Source organism: Trichechus manatus, unplaced genomic scaffold (genome assembly GCF_000243295.1).
Source record: "Trichechus manatus latirostris isolate Lorelei unplaced genomic scaffold, TriManLat1.0 scaffold00019, whole genome shotgun sequence".
NCBI lineage: Eukaryota > Metazoa > Chordata > Mammalia > Sirenia > Trichechidae > Trichechus > Trichechus manatus.
In genome coordinates, this window is record NW_004443955.1 from 14,310,816 (window position 1) to 14,335,680 (window position 24,865).

General features: G+C 42.3%; 1 protein-coding gene across 1 annotated transcript in view; it reads left to right on the forward strand.

Annotated features, from left to right (window-relative positions):
* Positions 1-24,865, forward strand: part of TTC23 (tetratricopeptide repeat domain 23) — a 109,426-nt gene that overhangs the window by 34,515 nt on the left and 50,046 nt on the right. Inside the window, exons 5-6 of the mRNA XM_023727808.1 lie at positions 2,770-2,947; positions 19,292-19,397. Coding sequence (XP_023583576.1) covers positions 2,770-2,947; positions 19,292-19,397 — 284 coding nt within the window. The remainder of the gene's footprint in view (positions 1-2,769; positions 2,948-19,291; positions 19,398-24,865) is intronic.

A 24,865-nucleotide genomic window follows, 5' to 3' on the forward strand; every position in this document is an offset into this window, starting at 1 on the left:
GTTTATACACTAAAAGAAACAATCTTTGATGTTTACAAGGGAGAGGAAAGGATGGAAAAACACTAAATAGACAATAGATAAGTGGTAACTTTGGTGAAAGGTAAGACAGTACACAATACTGAGGAAGTCAGCACAGCTTGACCAAGGCAAGGTAATGGAAGCTTCATAGACACATGCAAAATCCCTGGACTAAGGGCTGGGGACCATGGTCTCAGGGAACCTCTAGCTCAATTGGCATAACATAGTTTATAAAGAAGGTGTTCTACATCCTACTTTGGTGAGTAGCATCTGGAGTCTTTAAAGCTTGTGAGTGGCCATCTAAGGTACTTCACTGGTCCCCACCCCATCTGGAGCAAGGGAGAATGAAGAAAACCAAAGACACAAGGGATAGATTAGTCCAAAGGACTAATGGACCACAACTACCAGAGCCTCCACCAGACTGAGTCCAGCACAACTGGATGGTGCTCTGCTACCACCACTGACTGCTCTGACAGGGATCATAATAGAGGGTTCCAGACACAGCTGGAGATAAATGTAGAACAAAATTCTAACTCATAAATAAAGACCAGACTTACTTGTCTGACAGAGACTGGAGAGACCCTGAGAGTATAGCCCCCAGACAACCTTTCAACTTAGTACTGAAGTCACTCCTGAGATTCACCCTTCAGCCAAAGATTAGACAGGCCCATAAAACAAAACAAAACTCAATGGGCACACCAGCCCAGGGGCAAGGAGGAAAAGGCAAGAGGGGACATGAAAACTGATAATGGGGGACCCAAAGTCTAGAGGGGAGAGTGCTGATAAGTTGTGGGGTTGGCAACCAATGTCACAAAACAATATGTATATTAATTGTTTAATGAAAAACTAATGTGCTCTGTAAACCTTCATCTAAAGCACAGTTAAAAAAAAAAAAGAAATCAAATGACGTATGGCATTGGGCAGATCTTCTGCACAAGACTTCTTTAAAGTGTTGAAAAACAAAGATGTCACTTTGAGGACTAAGATGTCCCTGACCCAAACCATGGTATTTTCAATCGTCTCATATGCATATGAAAGCTGGACAATGAATAAGGAAGACCAAAGAAGAAATGATGCCTCTTGAATTATGGTATTGGCGAAGAATGTTGACTATACCATGGATTGCCAGAAGAATGAGCAAATCTGTCTTGGAAGAAGTACAGCCAGAATGCTCCTATAGAACTGAGGATAGTGAGACTTTGTCTCATGTGCTTTGGACATGTTATCAGGAGGAACTAGTCCCTGGAGAAGGACATCACGCTTGGTAAAGTAGAGGGTCGACGAAAAGGAGGAAGACCTTCAACGAGACGGATTGACACAGTGGCTACAACAATGGCCTCAAACATGGCAACGATTGTAAGGATGGCACAAGACCAAGCAGTGTTTTGTTCTGTTGTATATAGGGTGGCTGTGAGTTAGAACCCACTCAACGGCACCTACCAACAACATGATATGTATAATTAGCATAATGTTTTTGTTGTTAGGTGCTGTTGAGTCAGTTCCAACTCATGGGGACCACATGTGTGCCGAGTAGAACTGTTCTGTAGGGTTTTCAAGGCTGTGGCTTTTAGAAGCAGATGTTCAGACCTGTCTTCTTACGTGCGTCTGGTGGATTCGAACCACCAACCTTTCAGCTAGTAGTCAAGCACGTAACCCTTTGCACCATCCAAGGACTTCTAATTAGTATAATAATTAAAATTAATAATAAGTATAATAATGTTATATGACTATAATACTTCTATACACTATTATTTTACTCTTGTACTGTTTCTGTGATTTCTCAACAGACCAGTTATCAGCATCTTAGCATTCTTTTTTATGGTGGTTGTTGTTTGGTTAAGTATTTTATATTTTTTTAAACCAATACCCACATAGCACTTGCTATGTGCCAGAAAATGTACTACATGTTTGTCTTAGTTGGGCTCCCTAGAAGAGCAAAACCAGTGAGACATATATATATATAAACATATATTTAGAGAAATTTACTTCAAGGGAATGATTCATGTAATTGTGGGGATGGCAAGTCCCAAATCCATAGGTCAGGCAGTAGGCTGGAGACCTCTGCTGGCTCACAGGATTATGGGGGCTGGCAAATGCAAAATCTGCAGGTCAAGTGGCAGGCTGGAGACTTCTGCAGGCTTATGGAACTGGAGGTCAGGTGACGAGAAGAGTGCAGGGTTAAGACAGAGAGCTAGCTCTGCCAGAATATCCATATATGTTCCGGAGGCAGACCACACCCCCAAGGAAACTTCCCTTTCAACAGATAATATCATGGACGGACATTACATTGCATTAATCACATCACATCACATCACATCATATTACAAACAGCAACCAGTTCAGTATCTGGCCAAATCACTGAGAATCCTAGCCTAGCCTTGTTGACACATAAAATTAACCATCACAGCGTTTTTGTAAATATTAACTAATTTAGTCCTCATACTAACCTAATGAAGCAGGCGCTATTATTATCCTTAACTTCCAGATGAGGAAACTGCTAAATAACTTCAAGATGGTATATCTGTTGAGTGCTGGAGTCAGGATTTGAACCCAAGTGGTGTGACTCCAGAGTTCGTCCTCTTAACTGTTGTCCCCTGCTGCCTCTTGGGGGAAAGGCTTTGCTGGCTGGGAAATGAATCTGGACAACAGTGGTCAGATTGCCAAATCCTAACTACCAAACCACCTATATTTTAAATATTTTCTATTTTAATTTTTTAAAAAATAGTTTCTTTGATTTTTTTTTTTTTTTAGATTGTATCAAGGTCAGAAGAAATCAAAAGAAGCTCTGCCCTATTATCAAGAGGCGTTGGAATATATTGAGAGCAGTAAAGGTGAAAAAAGTCTTGAGTGTGTTCCAGTACTGAGGGAACTAGCAGGTGTAGAACAAGCCTTGGGATTTCACAACTCATGCATCAACCATTTATTACAGGTAAGCTGCAATATGCTGGCCACCAAAGCTGTTCTGGACCTGGTGCTTTTCATAGACACCAGTAGGCTAACAGCTCTGAAAACACCTGGCTTTGTTATTTGCTATAGATGAGTAGAACACTTGGCCTAGGGTGCCTGCTTTATGAGCAAGTGAGTGCTGGAGGCTGGGTCCCTGTTACCAGGTACACATTCCGCGAACAGCCCAAGATTCCCTAAAGAAGGTTTTCCTCATGCTATGTGCATAATTTAAGTATTATTTCCCAGATAATATTTCTTTATCCGTTAGTATTTATTTATTTAGAGCTTATATTATCAGACTGATTAGGACTTCTTTCTAGTACACTCTGGTATCTTCATCTCATACCACTTAGAGATGTCATCTGTTGGTGGCTATTCTACTTCATCATAAGAATTTTCAGTGAGTTTAATGTCTTTGTATCATATCATGCACACAGAGCTTATTTTTTGTCTGAGAATTTTTGTCTGCTAAAGTTGTAAAAAAAAAAGCTAAAACTTTCCTGTTATTTTAAGTAAGATATAATGACAGCTGTATTAGAATATCCCATATCCTGACTTTATCTGGATTATCACTTTTAATCATTATTACTACCATGATAGATTATTATTTCTATTTTATAGATAAGGAAATCAAGAATTAGTAGGTTGAATGATTTTCCCTCCCAAGACTACACAGCCAATAAATGGTATAGTCCCGATTCAAACTTAGTATTTTTTAGACAGATTATTCTGGCTGATAGGTAGAGAATGGATTGTGGAAGTGGAGAGACCAGTTAGGAGGCTATCGAAGTAGCGAAGGCTAAAGAGGATGGTGGCTTGGACTAAATTGGTGATAGTGGGGATAAAGAGAAGAAATGTTGAAAAATATTCAGGAGGCAGAATTGATTGATGGTACTTGATGATTCATTGGATGTGAGGAAAAGAGGGAAAAGGAGGAGTCAAAGATGATTCCCAGGTTTCTGGTCTGGACAATTGAATGGTTGTGCCATTTACAGCATGGGAGTGGGTGTTATTGGGTGATAGAGAAATGGTGAGCTCAGTATTTGTTTTTGTTTTCATTTTCTTATTGTGGTAAATATATATGTAACAAAACATTTACCATTTCAACATTCTTCACATGTACAATTCTGTGACATTATGTTTATCATGTTGTTCAACCGTTACCACTATCCATTTCCAAAGTTTTCCATCACCCTTAACAGAAGGCCAGTGTCCCCTAAGCAGTGAGTTCTCCTTTCCCCCTCCTTCCACCCGTCCCTGGTATCCACCAATAAACTTAAATCTCTATGCATTTGCCTAGTCTAGATATTTCATATAAGTGGGCTCATACAATATTTGCCTTTTTGTGTTTGACTTATTTCACTTAGAATCATGTGTTCAGGGTTCGTCTGTGTGGTAGCATGTACCAGAATTTCATTTCTCTTTATGGCTGAATAATACTCCATTGTATGTATCTACCACATTTTGTTCATCTGTTTATCTGTTGTTGGACGCTTGGGTTATTTCCATCTTTTGGCTAGTGTGAGTAATGCTGAAATGAACATTAAAACAAGTATCCTAGATTTTTCAAGACTAAATCCAGATCTACTCTCAAAGTCTCAGTGCAGCCTCTGCTGTACCCATTTCTAAAGTTCAAAGAAAGACATCACGTGACAGTATCCTCAGAGTCATCTGCAAGAGCCATCACTGCTGACAAAATTCTCTCGAATAATAGGTGACTTCTGAGACCCAGGACCAACAGTAAGCATTGCAAAGATTTGAGTGTGGTTTGGGGAAGCACTTCCCAAGCAGTGTTCCATAGGACACTGGCATCTCAGTAGCGTTCATAGGCTTTCCTAGAAAAAGTGTTTGCAGTTAAATAAAAGTGGGAAATGTTAAGTTAAAATCAAACAGATTTCTTTAACACATGATTTTACGGTGCATTAATATGCCAACCTACATTGTGAATCAGGAGGGAGTTGAATCAGCTCTGTGAGACACTAATATTCCCCAGACCATTGAGGAAACACTGGCTTAGAGAAAGAAATTCAAATGTCTAAGGGGGGGATTAGCAAAGGGATTCAAATATAAATGCTGCCTTCCAGCGTATCAGACCTTACCACTCTCGGGAACCCTTAACAATCCATGAACGAGAAATGAGTTTAGGTGGTTCTCATATTTGTGGGGCTCAGATTCACCAGTTTTAAATATTTTGCCACATTTATTTTCTCTTTCTATGTAGACACATATCCAAACATAAACACACATATGAACACACAATGAGAGAGTATTATTTTTATTTTTTAATCATCTGAAAGTATGTTGTCTATATTGTGTCCCTTTATCTCGGAATACTTTAGTGTATATTTCATTAAAAATAAGAATATTCTTTTATGTAGCTACAGTACAGTTATCAAATTCAGGAACATTTACATTGGTACAGGCCATATTTCAGTTTTGACAGTTGTCCCAATTCTGTCCTTTATGACAGTTTTTTCCCTCCAATACAAAGTCCATTCCAGGATCAGGTATTGCATTTAGTCATCAAGGCTCAGGTCTCCTTTAATCTGGAACATTTTCTCAGCCTGAACTTTGTCTGCTATGACACTGACACTTCTGAAGAATTGTTTTAGGCTGGGTTCTCTAGAGGAGCAAAACAAATGAAGCACATATATAAATATATGGAGAGAGATTTATTTATAAGAAATGGCTCATGCAGTTGTAGTGGCTGGCAAGTGCCATATCCATAGGTCAGGCATCAGGCCGGAGGCTTCTGACTCCTGTGGTTGCAGGGGCTGATGAACCCGACTCGGCAGGCCAGGCAGAAGGTTCATGGAATTGCAGGAGCTGGTGAATCCTAAACTATGCAGGTCAGATGGCAGGCCGCTGGCTCACATCCCAAGAACCAGAGGTCAGAGGATGACGAGTTGGATGCAGGATCAAGAGAGGGCAAGCTTTGCCAGAACATCCATATATATTGAATACAGGCCGCACCCCCAAGGAAACTCCACTTTCAACTGATTGGTTGTTCACCTCAGATCACAAAATGGATCACATAGTATCTGCCAGACCACTGAGAATCATGACCTAGCCAAGCTGACACATAATCTTAACCATCACAAGAATGCATAGACCGTTCCTCAGCTTGAGTTTGTCTGATACTTCCTCATAACTATAGATTTAGGTGATGCGGGCCTAGCTGGACTATAAGAGGATTTTGTGTCCTTCTTGAGGTAATTACATCTGGAAGCATATGATGTCTGTCCACCCGTCACTGGTGACGTTACTTTCTATCAAGGTGATGTCCAGTTTCTTCACTGTATAAAACCCAAAAAGCCCACTGCTGTTGAGTCGATTCTGTCTCATAGTGACCCTGTAGAGTTTCCAAGGCTGTAAATCTTTACGGAGGCTAACCGCAACATCTTTCTCCTGCGGAGTGGCTGGTGGTTTCAAACCACTGACCTTTCAGTTAGCAGTTGATTGCTTTAACCATTGTGCCACCAAGGCTCCTTTTTCTTCACTATATAGTTCCTATTTTTCCCCTTGCTGCTAATGAGCATTCTGTAGAGAGACATTTTAAGACCATGTGAATATCCTGCTCCTTGTCTAAGTGCTCCTTCTAGATTTAGCATCCACTTATGAATCTTTCCTTAACCCGTCTTTATTATGATGATTGCAAAGTGGTCCTTTTCCAACTCTGCCATTCCATCCACATTTACCTTTTATGCTGACATTCTCCTGTTAGGAATAGCCCTTCCTCTACGCTCCAGTTTATTTGTTGTTTGTGTGTTTGCTTTTTTTATTTAACAAAATGTCCTGGAAATCACGTTATAACAATTTGTAGAAGTCTTCCTCATTCATTTGTACCGATGTATGATAATCCATTTTGGGTATGCACTATAGTTTTTTCAAATAGTTTCCTACGTTTGGGCATTTAGATAAGCTTCAATATTTTGCAATGACAAATAATATTGTAATGCATAACCACATATATATATAGTTGGAGTTCAGAATAAATTCCTGGAAGTGGGACTGCTAGGTCGAAGGGGGCGTGAATGGGTAGCTTTGTTAAATATTGCCAAATTGCCTTTCATTGGTCTTGTACCATTTGTCTTCCCACCACCAATGTGTGAGCCTGCATGTTTCCCCACAGCCTGTTCCAACAGAGTGTATGTCAAGCTTTTGGATTAGTTCAGTTTGATGGGAGAGAAATGACATCTCAGTATAGTTTTAATTTACATCTCTCTTTTATTTAAAACAGAGTTAAAGATGTTTTTATATGATTAAGAGACTTTTTTAATATCTTTTTTTGTGAGTTGTCTATTCATACTATTTGTCCATTTTTTAAAATAGGATTTCAGTCTTGTTTCCTTTAATTTATAAAGGTTCCTTATTACTACAGTTACTATCCCTTTATCTATTATATATGTAGTAAATATTGTCACCCAATTTGTAATTTGTATTTTTATTTTTCTCAGGATTTTTTTACTGAGGTAATTCACACACGACAAAATTCACCCTTTTAAAGAATGTGATTCAGTGGTTTTATTATGTTCACAAGCTTGTGCAACCATTCCCAGTATCTAATTCCAGAATATTTTCATCACCACAGAAAGAAAGCCCGTACTCACTAGCAGTAACTCCCCATTCCCTCCTCCCTCCATCCCCTGGCGACCCCTATTCTGCTTTCTGTTTCTGTGAATTTGCCCATTCTGGATATTTCATAGAAATGGAATCATACAGTACGTGGCCTTTTGTGTCTGCTTCTTTCATTTAGCATAATGTTTTCATGGTTCATTCATGTCATAGCCTGTAGCAATACTTTATTCCTCTTTATGTCTGAATAATATTCCATTGTGTCAGATATACCACATTTTGTTTAGCCATTCAACAATTAGTAGACATTTGAGTTCTTTCCACTTTTTGGCTATTATGAATAATACTGCTGTGTACATGTGTGTACAAGTTTTTGTGTGCACATATGTTTTCAGTTCTCTTGGGTGTAAGACTAGGAGTAGAATCTCTGGGTTATATGGTAACTCTTTGTTTAAAGTTATGAAGAATTGCTAAACTGTCTTCCAAAGCAGCCTTACCATTTTACATTCCCACTAGCAGTGACTGAGGGTTTCACTTTCTCCACATCCTTGCCAACACTTGTTATTTTTGTCTGTCTTGTTTATAGCCGTCCTAGAGGATGTGAAGTGATATCTCGTTGTGGTTTTGATTTGCATTTGTCTAATGAGTAATGATGTTGTGCATCTTTTTATGCTTATTGGCCATTTGTATGTCTTCTTTCAAGAACTGGGTATTCAAATTTTTTACCCATTTTTTAATTGGGTTATTTGTCTTTTTGTTTGGGAGTTATAAGAGTTCTTATATTCTGTATACTAGATCCTAGACCTTTATCGGATGTATGATTTGCAAATATTTTCTCCCATTCTGTGAGATTTTTTGTTTTCAGTTTTTTGGTAGTGTCCTTTGAAACACAACAGTTTTAAATTATGATAAAGTCCAATTTGTCTTTTTTTCTTTTGCTGCATGTGTTTTTGGTGTTACGTTTAAGAAACCATTGCCTAATTCAAGTTCACAAAGACACCTACGTTTTCTTCTAAGAGTTTTATATTTTAACACTTACACTTAAGTTTTTGATTCACTCTGAGTTAATTTTTGTATATGACATGACATAAGGATCCAGTTTCATTCTTTGGCCTGTGGATAGCCAGTTGTCCCAGCACCATTTGTTGAACAGACGGTTATTTCCCCATATCTTGGCCACCTTGTCAAAAATCGATTGACCATAAATGTAAAGGTTTATTTCTGAGCTGTCAGTTCTATTCCATTGATCCATATGTCTGTCCTTACGCCAGTATCACACTGCCTTCAATTACTGTTTTGTAGTAAGTTTTGAGATCAGTAAGGATGAGTCCTCCAGCTTTGTTCTTCTGTTTCAAGATAGTTTTGGCTATTTTAGGTCCCTTACATTTCCATGTGAGCTTTAGAATCAGCTTTTCAATTTCTGCCAAAAAAAGTCACCTGAGATTTTGGTATAAACTGTATTGAATCTTTATATCAATTTGGGGAGTATTGACATCTTAACAATATTAAGTCTTCTGATCCATGAATATGGGATGTCTTTCCATTTATTTAGGCCTTCTTTAATGTTTTTCAACAATGTTTTGTAGTTTTCAGAGTGTAAGTTTTATACTTCTTTTGTTTATTCTCAAGTATTTTATTCTTTTTGATACTATTATAGATGGAATTGTTTTCCTAGTTTCTTTTTCTAATTGTTTGTTGCTAGTGTGTAGAAATACAATTGATTTTGTGTAATCATCTTGTATCTTGTAACCTTGCTGAATGTATTTATTAGCTCTAATAGGATTTTTTTTTTTTATGGTGTTGTTCATAATGTTTTAAAATTATCAGCCTTTTCTTTTATATTTGGCTTTTGCATCTAAGTTGGAAGCCTTTCCCTGTACCCAGGTTATAGAAGAATTCACCCATTTTATAGTGCTTATGAAGTTTGATGGATTACTTTTCTTGTTGTTGATTCTTTAGTTTAATAAAGATTAGAGAATATTTTAAATACTTATTAAATCATTATTAAAAAGCTTGGTGATATGAAAGTAGCATTAGGTTTCAGGTCAGAAAATCTGGGTTGGAGTCCAGACTCTTTTGTTTACTGGCTATTTGATTATAGGCAAATCATTAGCCCCTCAAAAAAAAAAAAATAACCATCCACTTCACAAAGCTGCTCAGAGGTTCAAAATGGAAAGCACTTTGTGAACTATTGGGCATGCTGCCAGCGTAAGCTGGTTTATTTATTAACAGTAATTATAAGATATTTTTCGAAGTTCCCTTTTCTTTAGGAACTTTACCTTAGTTGCAGAAAGGTACAGTGCAGCCCCAGCTCTCCCAGGGAGCCCTTGCCTAAAAGGCATTTATTAAGTAAACACAAAAGAAAAGAGGTTCGTTATGTCTTTTCTTGTTTTTCCCTCTTCGTTCCTTCAGAGTGAGAGAAACACCCAGAGAGAAAAGATCTTTTATTTTCTGCAGAACAGAGAAAAGTTCAAAAGTATTTTAGGAACTAACCCATTAAAACGGAGAAAAATAAATCCAGCCTGCAGAGCCCCCATGGGGCAGAGGCACAGCCCCAGGCCCTGATGAAAGAGCTTCAGAGCCCTGCTAGCCACCCTGCAGCAGGGGCTGTCAGAGGGCGAGGCGAACACAGTTGTTTCTGAAACACCTCATGGCAGATTTGGCACTAGGACCTCACTTTCCTTCCAAAAGGAAAATCACAGCATTTCACTCTGGGGCCTGAGAGCACGTCTGTGGGTGTGTGTTGTCAGAGGGTGTCATTTCACCTGCGCTGGCCTGGGATGTGTGCTCACATCAGGGCCCCATGCCAATTAACAGTTCCCATATTTACTGAATTGTGAGTTTTAAAGTATAATGGAATACTCATTCATCAGTTGCTGTACTAGAGGCTTTGGGGTCAGAAACTCTGGCTTCAGGTACCAGCTCTGGGCGAGTTGTCGACCTTGCCAGGCTCTCGGGTGATGGCTGTTGAAGCACACATGTGGGCCTGGTTGCTGCAGGGTGCTCAGCAAATGGCAGCTCTCCCAACTGCCGTGATAGATTTGCTGTGCGTTTGCTATAATGTGCAGGGCATTTATTATAAATAATCAGACTAATGCTATTTTTAATAAATCTCTGAAAATACTAGCTTTTTTGTTTAAAAATTTAAAAAGAAGCAAAATACAGCTAGGATTTTACAATTTTATTCAGCATGAAAATTTTCTAAGAATGACAAAAATCCATGTGTGTCATGTGTGTGAGAGGGAGAGGTACCAAGTGCTGGGAGAGCTCCCGTCAGGGCAGCCTGACCTGGTGTGGGACCCCAAGAGGTCAGCTGACAATGAGCAGCAACTGGAAGTTGGGTAGACGTTAGCCTGGTGAGGAGGGGAGAAGGCAGAGTGGGTGGTGGGAGACGATGCTGAGAGGGGGTGGGCCGGGTTATGATCTCTTGCGCGCACGCGCGTGCGCGTGTGTGTGTAAGAGCATGTGCTTGTGTGTGTGTATAAGCATATGAACACTTCTGACAGGATGCACAGAAACTGTTGATAGTGGTCAGCTAATGATTAGCCTGGGAGTCAGGGGAAGGGAGGGAGGATTTTAAATTTTAATTATTTACCCTTTTCTACCACTTTGGATTTTGGGAACTTATATGCAGGTATTACTATTATAATTTAAAACCACTTGCAACCAAAGAAGAAAGTATAAGCGCCCAGTGTGTCTATTTTGGTGCTAACCCTTCCAGAGAGTAGGGCCTTTCCTTCCAGCCTGGTGGAGGAGCTAAAATTGATAGTAGGAGAGCTGCTGCCAAGGACTTTCTGGGACTATTAAAAGAAACTGGCTTAGTTTGGGGCCCTCAGAACTCAGTTTTCCAGAGCCCTGTGCACCCAGTGACTACCCCATCTGCCCCCCCCCCCATCTCTTTCCTTGTGGAGGCTCTCCAGGATCCCCCGTCCTCAGTGGCCCGCTTGGTCATGAAAGGTTTCCCTGCTGGCAGAGCTGGGAGAGGAAAGGAAAGGCAGCAACCACCTTGGGCTGTAACCTGACCCTGTCTTGCACAAGGCGTCAGCTCAGAGGTGAGGGGGAACGGCCAGCTTGGCAGAGCTGAGAGGGAAAGATATGTAGCCTCACAGCTGGTCAGTTATAAAAGAAACACAGCAAGCTCACATGTCACAGTGACCGGTGGACCTGAACTTGTATTGACTTAAGGCACAAACTTGAGTTTCTGCATTCTGCTTTGATTCAAGTTTGTTCACTGCTGGACCCCCTCCACTGCCTCCCTTGAAGGTCTTTCAGAACCTGTTGTGGGGTCCATATATGGGTAACTCATTATCCCCCCAGCCCGCCCACTCCATTCCCAGGCACAGTCTACTGTTTAGCAAGCTCTTCTCTGACTCTTAAGTAGTTCTTGATTATATTGATTCAAAAATCACCTTTCTCTAGTAACCAGTTGTTAGACTAGAAAAAAATAACATTTGGAATCGCAGACCTCAGTTTGAATTCCGTTCTGCCACTGACCTGCTGTGTGACCCTCAGCCAGTTGCTTAATCTCCTTGAGGCTTCATTTCCCCCACCTGTAAATGGGGCTGTTAAGACCACTCTCACTGGTCATTGTGAGATAAAGCGAGATGTCTTTCATTCACTTAACACCACATGGGCAAAAGTAGGTGCTTAATCAGTGTCGGGAGCCCTGGTGATGCAGTGGTTAAGAGCTCGGCTGCTAACCAAGAGGTTGGCAGTTCGAATCCACCAGCCACTCCTTGGAAACCCTATGGGGCAGTTCTGCTTTGCCCTGTAGGGTCACCTATAGGGTCGTTCTGGGTTGGAATCAACTTGCCAGCGGTGGGTTTGGCAGTCAGTGTCAGTTTCCTCCTTCCCCTGCCCCTCCCTAGCGCTGGCCCTCAACGTTACTTAGATGAAGACTCCTCTTGTTTTCCCTATGAGTGCCCTCATCTCCAGGTCTCCCTGGGTGGCGCAAACAGTTCAGCACCAGATTAAACCAAAAAGACCAAACCCACTGCTGTTGAGTGGATTCCGACTCATAGCAACTCTATAGGACAGAGTAGAACTGCCCCACAGGGTTTCCAAAGAGCAGCTGGTGGATTCAAATTGCTGACCTTTTGGTTAGCAGCCGAGCTCTCAACCACTGCGCCACCAGGGCTCCGATTACTAACCAAAAAGTTGGCAGTTCAAACCCACGGAGAGCAGAAGTGTAACTAAGGTATGGCAGGGAGGGCGCTGCTTGAGAAGGGGCGCTAATGAGCGGTGGGGGATCATTCAGCAATTTTAAACTAATTGCCAGAGGCACTATTTTCTGTAGTAGGCCCCTGCCCAGGGCACCTTAGAAGAAGGGCCTGGTGATTTGTATCTGAAAGTTTACAGCCTTGAAAACCCTGTGGAGCGGTTCTACTCTGACACACAGAATTGACTCAAAGGCAACTGTTTATTTTTTATTCTCATCTCCAGGGTTAATATACTCAATTTAAATCCACAGCTGTGCCTGGAGCTACTTGTTTGCTCTCTACTTTGCTTTGGTGGGGATGATTTCTCTCTGGGTCACTGAGCCCTAATCATTGTGAAGCAGGGAAAAAAAAATCAATCCCACTGTCCCTTCCCTAGCTCTTCCCAGGAACTGGGGTCCCCACTCAGACTCCTCCCAGTGTTTTGAGCGCTCGTATGTTGGGGTCTGCCTTCATAAATGGAAATACTTGCTTATACTTCCTACTAGTCATCAAGCTTTCGCTTCAGGAAACATGCATTTCACAAATCTGAGGGGACAGGCCGGGTTAGATAAGCGCCTGTCAGCTCCGGCTCTGGCCATGTCTGTTGGCAGCCGGATGGTTCAGTGGAGTCACGGTTTCCCCAGAAACGCACACAAGCCCTTGGGTGGGCCAACTGCTGGTACCTTGGCAGGGGCGGAGAGCGTGGTCTTAGGAATGAGTCTTCAGCTTCAAGATGACAACTGATAAACGTGTAACCATAAGACACTGAAAACAACAAGGAAGCTAGGGGAAACGGGAGCCTGGGGAGGTTAATAAGTAATGAGGAGCAGGAGCCAGTGCAGTGGAGCTGCAGGTCCCCAGGGGAGCCCATTCCTTGGGTTCCTGTAATCACCAGGAGAGCCGAGCTCGGCTCCTGGAATTCTGTTAACTGTAATTCCTCATCCTTAAATGCTCTCAGATGTATATAACAGGGGTATTTATATTCTCTTAGCAAACGAAGGGTTGTTCCAAAATCTTCAACAGCGGTTTAGCTTGGAAAGATGGTATAATCTAATCACTGGTTTTGTTAACCTCCTTTCCACTCCAGAACGAGGCCTGTCTACACAGTGTGGTTCTGTGGTTCTCAAACAGTGTCACCTGAGCCCTTGTGTTCCATGGGGGTGCTTCCTGGGCTACTGGGTAGGAGCAGAGGGGTGGGCTTCCAGGCCCGCCAGCTGCTTCAGAGAGAGCAGCTCCATGCTCATGAGGACCATGGAAGATTTTGTTTGGAATAAAAGGAGTTCTTCTGCTTAAAAAGAGAAACTTAAAAGTCAACGACGCTGTGGGGCCATCCTTCTGCAAGTTGCTTTTTGCACTTGATGATATGTTTTTGAAATGTGATCATGCTAATACATGTAGACGGAGTTCAATCATTGATGAATAAACCCCAGTATATTCATCCCCCTACTGATAGATCTTTAGATGGGTCCCCGTTTCTTCACCATTTTGGATAATGCCTCAATGGATTTAAGGGTATTTTCAATATACATAATGATAGAGAAATACATTATATACATTTGAGGATAGATCAATTTTAAGGAGGATTTAAAAATATATATACAATTTGGATTAAAAAAATATGGTATATCCATACAATGGAATATTACTTAGCCATAAAGAGAAATGAAGTTCTGATAGATGCCATGACATGGATGAACCATGAAAACATTATACTGAATGAAATAAGCCAGACACAAAAGAACAAATATTATAAGACCCCACTTATATAAAATATCTAGAATAGGCAAAGGCATAGAGACCAAAGTTTATTAGAGGTTATCGGGGTAGGTAGGAAGGAGAAATAGGGAGGGATTGTTAAGGGTGATGGAAAACTCTGGAAATGGGTAGTAGTGATAATTATACAACATGGTGAACATAATGTCACTGAATTGTACATGTAAAAATGATTGAAATGGCAAATTTTGTGAATATTAAATTTTTATTTTATATGTTCAATATAAATTATTGAAACATTATAAATTATTGAAATTTTAATGTTCAATAAAAATTAAGACATATGTATACAGTTAGGAAAATGATGGACAGGGCACTCTAAGCTGGCCCAGACAGGAAGGGACAACAGGAGGGGCAGATGGAGAGTGAGAATGGAGTGGGCAGTGGATGAGAGGACTAGAAGCTGCATGGAAGTGATGAAGCCAAGGTGCTGGAACAGTCAAAGGGCATCTGTGAGTTGGAGGACCCAGAGGTAGCACAGATTAAGTGATGACAAGACTCAAAGTGTGATGGGGCAGTGGGTGGCTGAGGGCCCAGAGAAAATGAGCCCATCAAAAATCTGAGAGGCCAGGGTACTAGGCCATTTGCTAGAAGTTTTCTGTTCACCCCTGGAGCTCCACTCTGCATCCTTCTCAGCCCTGCTCTGTGCCTCAGAGGCTGGCCGTTAAGTCATGTACCAGTGGGCTTCCTTCTGTCTGGCTGGGAGGCACCCAGGAGCCTGGACAGTGGGAGGAGGGTGAGGACAGTATATCTATTCCCTGGTTCCTCTCCTCAGGGTCACTGCAGGTGGGCTGGTTTGTCCACGGGAAGCCACAGCTCCCTGTCTTACAACTCATCTCCCCAGCTCCAGCAAGTGCTCCCCACTTGCCCCACTGGCCTGCAATGGCAGAGCACCTGGTGGTTGCCAGGCCTGAAATCCTGCACTCTCCTCCCTGGGTTCCTTCCACGTTAAGGGTAATGGAAAAATTTGGAAATGAGTAATGGTGATGGTTGCATAATATGCTGAACACAATATCACTGAATTGTACCTGCGTAGAATGTTGGAATGGCAAATTTTTTTTTTATTTTTTATTGTACTTCAGATGAAGGCTTACAGAACAAATAGTTTCTCATGAAACAGTAGTACACATATTGTTTTATGACATTGTTTAACAACCCCACAACATGTCAACCCTCTCCCTTCTCGACCTGAAATGGCAAATGTTTTGTTACACATTTATTTATCACAATAAAACATTTTTTAAAAAATAATCTTTTTATTGAACTCTTTCCTCTATTAACCCTTTTGAGGGTGCCATCTCTTTCTTGCCTGGCAGGCGCAGGCCAATCATGGGTTGTGAAATCACTAAAAATGATGGCAGGACTAGGGGAGGAGAGAAAGGCGGAAAGCCAGTGCTAACTCCTAGGGAGGGTCTGTGTCTATAAGTTTAGAAAAAATGAAACCACCCCACATTGGTGTAGCTCATCTGTGAGCTCCTTTAAAACAAACCCTTGCCTAATTTTTTTGTGATTTTCTAGAGTTAGCGCAATACCTGTGTTATAGAAAGCATTTAAAAATTAAAATAAATTTAATTGAATAGGACTGAATTAAATTAAACAGAATTGAATTAAATTTTACTGAATAAATGAGACACTAAATTTGCACAATTTAAATATGGGTGTCTCCTCCCCCCTCCCCCCACCGGCATATGGTTTTTAGAAGCTTCATGAACATCGTATAATAAATTAGATCAGGGATTGAGTTTCTGAAGTGAATAATGAATAATAAATGTTTGCTTATATTAGTATCTCATGAGGAAAGATGTGGTTATGAAAATTTCATGATAAATTCAGAACCCCTTAAGCTTTCAGGATCCACTTTCTTGATACTGTGAGCATTGTTGCTCTTGGAAAACTTTGCTTACGTCTCCAACACAAAAGGCGCAGAAGGCGACTTAGGGAACTTTCAGAACACGTGATTATTCTTTTGAAAATAATGTTGATAGACACATATCTGTTACATTTGTTTGCATCATAATATTGAGTAGAAACAAAGCATAAAACCATTTTTGAATTTGAGTTTTAATCCATCTAAAATACTGTGTGTTAAAAGTCCCTGTAACAATATGAGTTCAATCTTTTCTGGCATCACACAGTGATTGCTGTCCTCAAAAAGGGAATTCTAGAGATAGTTAAGGTCCCTGGGAGGCACAGATGGTTTGCTCTTGGCTACTAACTGAAAGGTTGGTGGTTCAAACCCACCCAGGGGTGCTACAGAAGAAAGGCCTAGAGGCCTGCTTCTATGACGGTCACAGCAAAGAAAACCCTGTGGGGCACAGTTCCACTCTGTGACACATGGGGTTACTATGAGTCGGAGTCAAATTGCTGGCAACAGGTTTCGAGAAAGCTGACTAAGGGGAAAAACACAAAGTAAATTTGACTCAGTTTGCATTTGGTCTTTTTTCTTTTATTTTTGGCTGGGATGAGGGAGGGATGTTTCTTCTCTTTTTTTTCCCCCAGTCACTGAACACCTAGTAGTCTGATCCTGTCCCTGTGTCTCCCATTGTCTGTATGTATATGCAGTTGCATTTAAAAGTACCTATTAGTTCAAAAGCATTTCAAGTCAAGCTGAAGATTGGACCTTTCAGGCTAAATCAAAGACAATGACTAATTTGGGGGTTACTGGAATCACTTATTCAATTTATTTATATCCTATAATAAGAAAGAGCCCGGTGGTGCAGTGGTTAAGCGTTCGGCTGCTAATTAAAAGGCCGGCAGTTCGAATCCACCAGCTGCTCTTTAGAAACCCTATGGGACAGTTTTACCCTGTCCTATAGGGTCCCTGAGAGTCAGAATCGACTCAAAGGCAATAGGTTTTATGGGTTATAATAAGAAAAGTAGTTTTAAAGCAAAAGACATTGTTAACATGTATAAATAAAAAAATTCTCGTTTTCCTAACACAATAAAAGTTATTACTGCCAATATTGATTTGGAATAGCCCCTATCACAGAAAATCTAGAGCTAATACCTCAGCTGTTTTAACATGACAAATGAAGCAACAGTCCAGAGCCAAACATTATCCCTCTACCCTGATTACCCACCCCAGAAATGCTCTCAGTTGGCCATCAGAAGAGCAAGTCTCTCTGACTTTGCTATCTCATTGCTTGGTCCAGGCTAGAATGCTCTTCAGGATTGCTGTACCTCCTCTGCTACCTCCTGTGAATTAGTCGAAGCTGCCTAGAGGCTGAATCAGGATGCTGTGGTGGGTGTGCAACTAGTGATATCTGCTGCCACGGGCTAGGTGGGAGGAATAGTAGGACTCATGACGTGGCTGTGCTATTAGCTGCCATCAGTTGGCCCTGGACTCATGGTGACCCCCTCCCCATCACTGGTTTGGGATAGAGCCATTGTGACCCATAGAGTTTTCACTGAATAATTTTTGGAAGTAGATTGCCAGGCCTTTCTTCCTAGTCCATCCTAGTCCAGAAGCTCTGCTGAAACCTGTCCAGCATCATAGCAACATATAAGCCTCCACTGATAGACGGGTGGTGGCTGTGCATGAGGTACATTGACCAGGAATCAAACCCAGGTCTTCCACATGGAAGGCAAGAATTCTACCTCTGAGCCACCACTGCCCCCTGACATGGTCAAAAAAGCAAAATGTGCTGTCAGAATATCAAAGTCAGAGTCTCAACTCCGCCTCTTATTAGCTGTGTAATATTCTTGGGCAAATTATTCATTCGACAAGTTCAGTTCTTAAATTTATATACTGAGGATAATGAAAATTAAAATGAATTGCTATAACACATAAAAGATACTCAGTAAACTATAAAGTGCCCTTTACATCTTAGTTATTGCTGGTTGGTTGGTTTTTGGCCGATCGCGATCTAGTGTTTCCCTCCTTTAAACTCATGGTAATTTAGTATTTCTGTCACTGTCTCGGCAATTAATTGCAGACTACCTAGTGTGTCATATTACTGCATTATTTCACCATATTTTACCTTTCTGTACCTCCCACTCTTTGTAGCCCATGCTTCTCCTGTTGTAGGCGATCTGTAAGTATCTGTTTATTGGGTGAATGTAAACATATTAATAATAGTATTTTTTAAAACTCCAAATGTAGACAGGCAGATGAGTAGTAACTTTTTATTTGAAGGGATATGTTTTATCATGATTATTAATTTATGTTCATAGGATTCATAGATTTTTACAGGATTTATCAAGTGACAGGCCCTGTCCATAAGGACCCCTGGTGGCGCAGTGGTTAAGCATTCGGCTGCTAACTTAAAGGTCAGCAGTGTTTGTTTCTGTTTTTTTTTTTAATTATTGTACTTTAGATGAAGGTTTACAGAGAAAACTAGCTTCTCATTAAACAATTAGTACACATATTGTTTTGTGACATTGGTTACCAACCCCACAATATGTCCACACTCTCCTTTTCAAAGGTCAGTGGTTTGAACCCACCATCCGTTCCATGGGAGAAAGATGTGGCAGTCTGCTTCTGTAAAGATTTACAGCCTTGGAAACCCTATGGGGCAGTTCTGTCCTATAGGTCACTATGAGTCAGAATCGACTTGACAGCAATAGGTTTAAGCCCTGGCCATAGCATCGAGCCAAATGGAATCAGCGTCCAGCTCTCTCTCTGCTATGTAATGCTTTTAAATCCAGCTCTCTCAAGAGTTGATTCTGCTTCCATGTAAATAATTTCTTCAAGCTCTCAGCTTTCTGCTTGTCCCTGCAAGAACAGTGTCACTGCTGCCAAGTTATATAAATGTACTTGTCTCTTCTCTTTGTGGTGACAGGCGCACCTCATCGTCCTGAATAAATACCCCTCTCAAGAGGAGGCAGCCAACTCCGCACACATTGTGGCCCAGGCCGCCGTTGCTTCTGGGAGGCCCGAGCATCACGGTGAGAACCAGCCTTCCAAGGGGGAGGTTCCTGCTTGCTACCTGCACCTGTGAGCTAGCTGCCTTCCTGTGGGGAGGGTGGACAAAGCTGTCCCCTGTGCCCTTCTGAGAGCCTTTGTTGGTTTGTCCAATCCTCTGCAGCTGTGTCCCTGTTTATATTCTTATACAGTCTTCCTCCAATCTTCTACTTTTAAATGTAGGCAATCCCTGGATTACGAACGAGTTCCGTTCCTAAATCTGTCTTTAAGTCAAATTTGTATGTAAGCCAGAACAGTATCCAATATCAGTTAATCAAATGTTTGTCTTAGTATATAGTATAGAGTGTACCTTTCTATGCATAAAAACATTAAAGAAACACTTCCAGATACACTAAAACATCTTTAACGCAATAATACAGTAATAATAGTGATAATGTTTTGATGTTCATCACAAAGTAATGCCTGTTCGTTATTACAAACCATTGTATGTACCTCAAATTTTTAATATAATAGGCTTTACAGGGGTTGGTTCGTAACTACAGGTTGTACGTAAGTCAGATGTTTGTTACCCGGGGACTGCCTGTACATCTAATCTTCATCCAAACATAGCTCTTAAGAGTCCCAGAGAGTTCGTGCTAGCTTACAGGCAAATCTGTTCTGCTTTCAAAGGTGATCTATTTTTAAAGATTGTTGTGGTGCTACTGTGGCAACAGAGCTGTCATGTTAGAACACCACCCCAGATTCTCACCGGGCCAAGCTTTCAATCAGGGTGAACTTACACCTTTTCAGGATCCCAAAAGGAAGTTTCCATTTATGAGTCATATGGTTTTTCTTAGCACAACATAATAGGTAGAGCAGTGAACTAGGAATTCCTTAATCCACCACCCTGGGCTCAGGGCATACAATATGCCTCAATATAATACAGGAGGCACCCATCTAAATGGAGAACACACATTTAATGACCTTTTTTGGTCAGAATATTCAGAAACAGAGTATAACTCATAAAGAAGAGCTAGGGGGTGTATTCTAATGTGTCAGATAAAAATACTTATGTACTGAGTAGAATGAGGTCTGATGTTCCAGAAAGCATAAAATGGGTATCTGGAAAGCTTGGGACTTGGGTTCAGGAGGCAGGAAGTGGGCCAAGAAGAGGCCCGTTGGAGAAGCTGAATGGGGTCTCCATGAGCAAAATGTTCTGCAGAGATCCCCGGGCCAGACTGGGTGCTCAGTGCAGGGACAAGCTGGCGAAGGGGTTACCAGTGTTCGTCCATCTGTCCATCCCACCTTGTAGATGCGTCATTCTGGCCTCCTGGAGCTGTGAGCACTGAGAGCTGGAGCAGCCCGTCTAGGGATGGACAGAGGAGGCAGGGGACATTTCTAGTCCTCCCTCTCTGGAATACTTCACACATAATAATCAGGTTTACCTTCAAAAGCTTTTCAAAAAAACAACATTTTGACCAGTGTTTTGGTGCCTAAAATTCTTTTATTAGGGAGAAAGAATCTTCCATTCCACAGCTATTAACAAAACACTGAAAATGCATGCTTGAAGGAAACCCGGAATAGCAGGAGATGCCCATCTAAATGTCTACATAAACCAAACAGGCAACGTGAGTGAAGCAGGCAGTTATTAGAAAACAGTAGCAGCAGCAAGAATAATTATACATGGCAGCTAACTGCTGGCTGCAGTATGAGAAAGGCAATACAGAGTGGTAGGGACTGTGGCAGACTGGAGAACCCATACCCTGTTGAAAGTGGGCAGCTGAAGTTCAGCTCCAGCCATTGCTGCCATGCGGAGTGGAGACTTAGATGGACAGAGCTGCTACTTTTTCAAGAGAAGGCAGAAATCTTGGTTTTTATGTGAAATCTCCAATTTATAAGTGATAATAACCAACTCAGATTGGCTAGATTCATAATTCCTGACCTGAAGAGCAGGAGTGTGAATGCAGAGTTATCAGATCCTTCCTTGTTTTTCACTGGAGCATGTAGGCTAAGGCAACTGGAGGGTTCTGAGCCTTTAAACTGGGGGTGTGGCAGGGGGAGGGGATTCCCTAGGTAATTCCAAACAGGAAGCTGCAGCTAAGGCCAGAGGACATCTTTGCCTAGAGGGATTTGGGTTTGCCGGCATCTTTGCTAGTGCTCCTGCACACACTTGTTGAATACATGAACTGGGTTGGGACCGCCAGAAATTGTGTCCTAAAATGTTTTTGTCCCATAGCTATAAAGTTAGGCCACTCTGCTTTGCATGATTCGTAGAATCAGAGACAATCCAAGCTGAATTATACAATAAAAAAGTTTCCCAGTCTAAGTATTGCCTCCCCTGTAAAATATGATGGTAATAGTATCTGCTTGATACAGGTGTTGTGAGAATTAAATCACCTCATGCAGTAATAATAGCTAATGCTTACAATCATGTGTACTGGTGTGGTTCTAACCGCATTGCATTTATTAACTCAGTTGACCCTCACAACAACCCAATGAGGTCGGTGCAATTGTCCCCGTTTTTTAGATGGAGAAACTGAGGCCCAGACAGTTTAGGTAATTTGCCCAGGTCCCATAGCCAGTGAGTTGCAGAGATTTGAGCCCAGGCAGCCTGGCCCCAGAGGCTCCTGACTGCTGTACTACATTACAGGGACTGGCACTATAATGTAGTGCCCTCCTTCCTCACCCCTTGGGCCTTAGACCCACCAGAGAGTCTGTGGCGTTTGGGATAGACAAGGGATATGAAAGAGCGAAGGGAGCCCAGAGAGAAGAGTTTGGAGGGCCAGTGGGAAGGGTCCAGCAGCCTGAGCCTGCACAGAGTCTCGGCTCACCTCTGCCTGTGTCTCTTGAGCAGCTCAGGGCATTGGGTGACCTGCACCCAGGATGCAGACCTGCCAGTCAGAGTTTGAAATGTGCGAGGAGCTCAGAGGTGGAAGGATATGAAGAAAACTTCTCCCAAGAGCAGGGAGCTGGCACCAGTGCAATCGGCTTTACAGATTAGGATGGGGGTGGCTTCTGCATGAGGCCTGGAGGGTTGATTGCTCGAAACAGGCCACAGGTGATCTAGGGACTCTGGCGCCAGCAGGAATCACAGTAATAATAACAACAGCAGTTATAATAGCAGCGGCCGTGCTCCTCCTACATGCCAGGTACTGCTAGGTGTTGGTACTTTCACAAACACAGCTCATTTAATCCTTTAACAACTCTTGGAGGCAGGACATGGCTCCCGTTTTACAGATGAAGTGACACAGCCAGCTCTTTATCCTGGGAAGTACGAGGCCGAGCTAGAGAACCTTCTCACTCCATATTCATCACTCTATCCACAAAAGACAAAGTCCCTATTTGTCTATAACTTGCTCCTATAGAGGCCTTCTCAGATTCAGCATCTTCCAGTCATAAGACACGTGAAATGTCTGTAACTTTAATGATTTAGGGACAAAGCTTACTGAAGCTGTAAACGCACCTATATGCTAAGTGAGGAGGTTTCACACTGAGGCAATAGGATAGAAAAAAGTGCTTATTATCCAGTAGTAACATGAAGCCCTAGGACAGGTGCATTCCAGCACCAGTGGCTGTCAAATCAACTTCAGCTCATGGCAACCCCTTGTGTGCCAGAGTAGAACTGCGCTCCACAGGGTTTTCAATGGCTGATTTTTCAGAAGTAGATTACCAGGCTTATCTTCCAAGGTGCCTCTGAGTGGACTTGAACCTCCAACCTTTCAGTTAGTAGCCAAGTGTATGAACAGTTTGCAACACCCAGGGACTCTAAGGGAGCACAAACCCTCACTCTTTGAGCCTCAAACAAATTACCTAAATGGACAAGTCAGAAACGAATAAAAACAAGGAGAAACACAAAACATCCATATCATGTTCATCTCATGTGCTGTTGGAATCATGTCTCCCTCAGTGGCAAACGGGGAAAATGAGCTACCTGGACCAGCAGCTGAGATCCAGGTTGTGGCCCAGCCCTTCTTGCAGATGTACTGTGTGTGTGGTGTGGGCAGAGTGGGCTACGTCATGGGTGTGGGTTGGGTTTTCCCCAGGGAGCAGGGTCCAGATGGGCCCCCAGTCAGAAGCTGTGGGGAGCCCGGGCAGGGCATGCCCACCATCTCTCAGGGTAGCAGGGTCTCATGTTGTCTCTCTGTTACCCTACCATGTGCCAGGTCCACAGTGGGAGTGAGAAAAACCACCCAGGGTGACATTTCTCCAGGCATCTGCTGACTCCTGCAGGGGGAAGTGACAGTGGGGGAAGTTAGATCTTATCTTTATCTAACAACTAAGAGCTTATCATCTGTCTGTTCTACTGTGGTGGCCTGCATGTTGCTGTGATGCTGGAAGCTATGACGCTGGTATTTCAAATACCACCAGGGCCACCTATGGTGGGCAGGTTTCAGTGGATCTTCCAGACTAAGACAGACTAGGAAGAAAGGCCTGGTGATCTACTTCCAAAAATTAGCCAATGAAAATCTTATGGATCACAACAGAACATTGTCTGACTTGCTTGCTTTGGCTACATCATCAGGAGGGATCAGTTGCTGGAGAAGGACCTCATGTTTGGTGAAATAGAGGACCAGCGAGGGTGAGGGAGACCCTTGATAAAATGGTTTGGCACAATAGCTGCAACGATGGGCTGGAACATGCTGGCAATCATGAGAATGATGTAGGACCAGGCAATATTTTTGGTCTGTTGTACATAAAGTCGCCATAAGTCGGAGTCATCTCAAAGGCAACTGTCTATCTGCCTACCTGCCTACCTACCTACCTACCTACCTACCTACCTGCCTACCTGCCTACCTACCTACCTACCTACCTACCTACCTACCTACCTACCTGCCTACCTGCCTGCCTGCCTGTCTGTCTGTCATCTATCTATCCATCCATCCATCCATCATATATCTATCTAATAAGAGGAGACCAAACCCTTAGTGCATCTACACCCCACCACAGCTCTCCTGCACACAGGACCTTGTGACTTGGGCTTTGGTCCGTTCCAGTCTGGAAGTCCCAGGCAGGTTCCCTGGGAGCAAATCTGCATGTTCCACCGAGTGCCCAGGATATCTACATGGGGAGGGTGGTGCTTATCTCTGTTCTTCTGTGTTTAGACTTGCTTGTTCCTGAGTGCAAAGATGCTTCCTTTCTTGTTGGAAAAAAGGAATCTTTGAGGAGAAAAATTTCCCGTCTGGGGGTTTTCAGGAGCCTGCTTGCTGAATGCCCATTGAAGGCATCGCCTCTAACAAGCAAAACCCACTGGCTGAGAGGCGATGTTCAGGCTCCACGCCCCAGCTCTGTGCCACCTCCCCACCCTCCCGCATTCCTTATGCAGACAAAACTGCCCTAGAAGTCACCAGGGATGGTGATTGCATAAGGAGTCCCAGTTCGAGCTCCCGGAATGCCACTAACCTGAGCCTGGCCAGCTTCCCAGAGCAGCCATCGACAAACTTGGTATTAACCACTCTCCCAGCCCTGCTGAGTGCTCAGGGCCTTGGCCTCGTGTTTATAACTCTTCTAAATA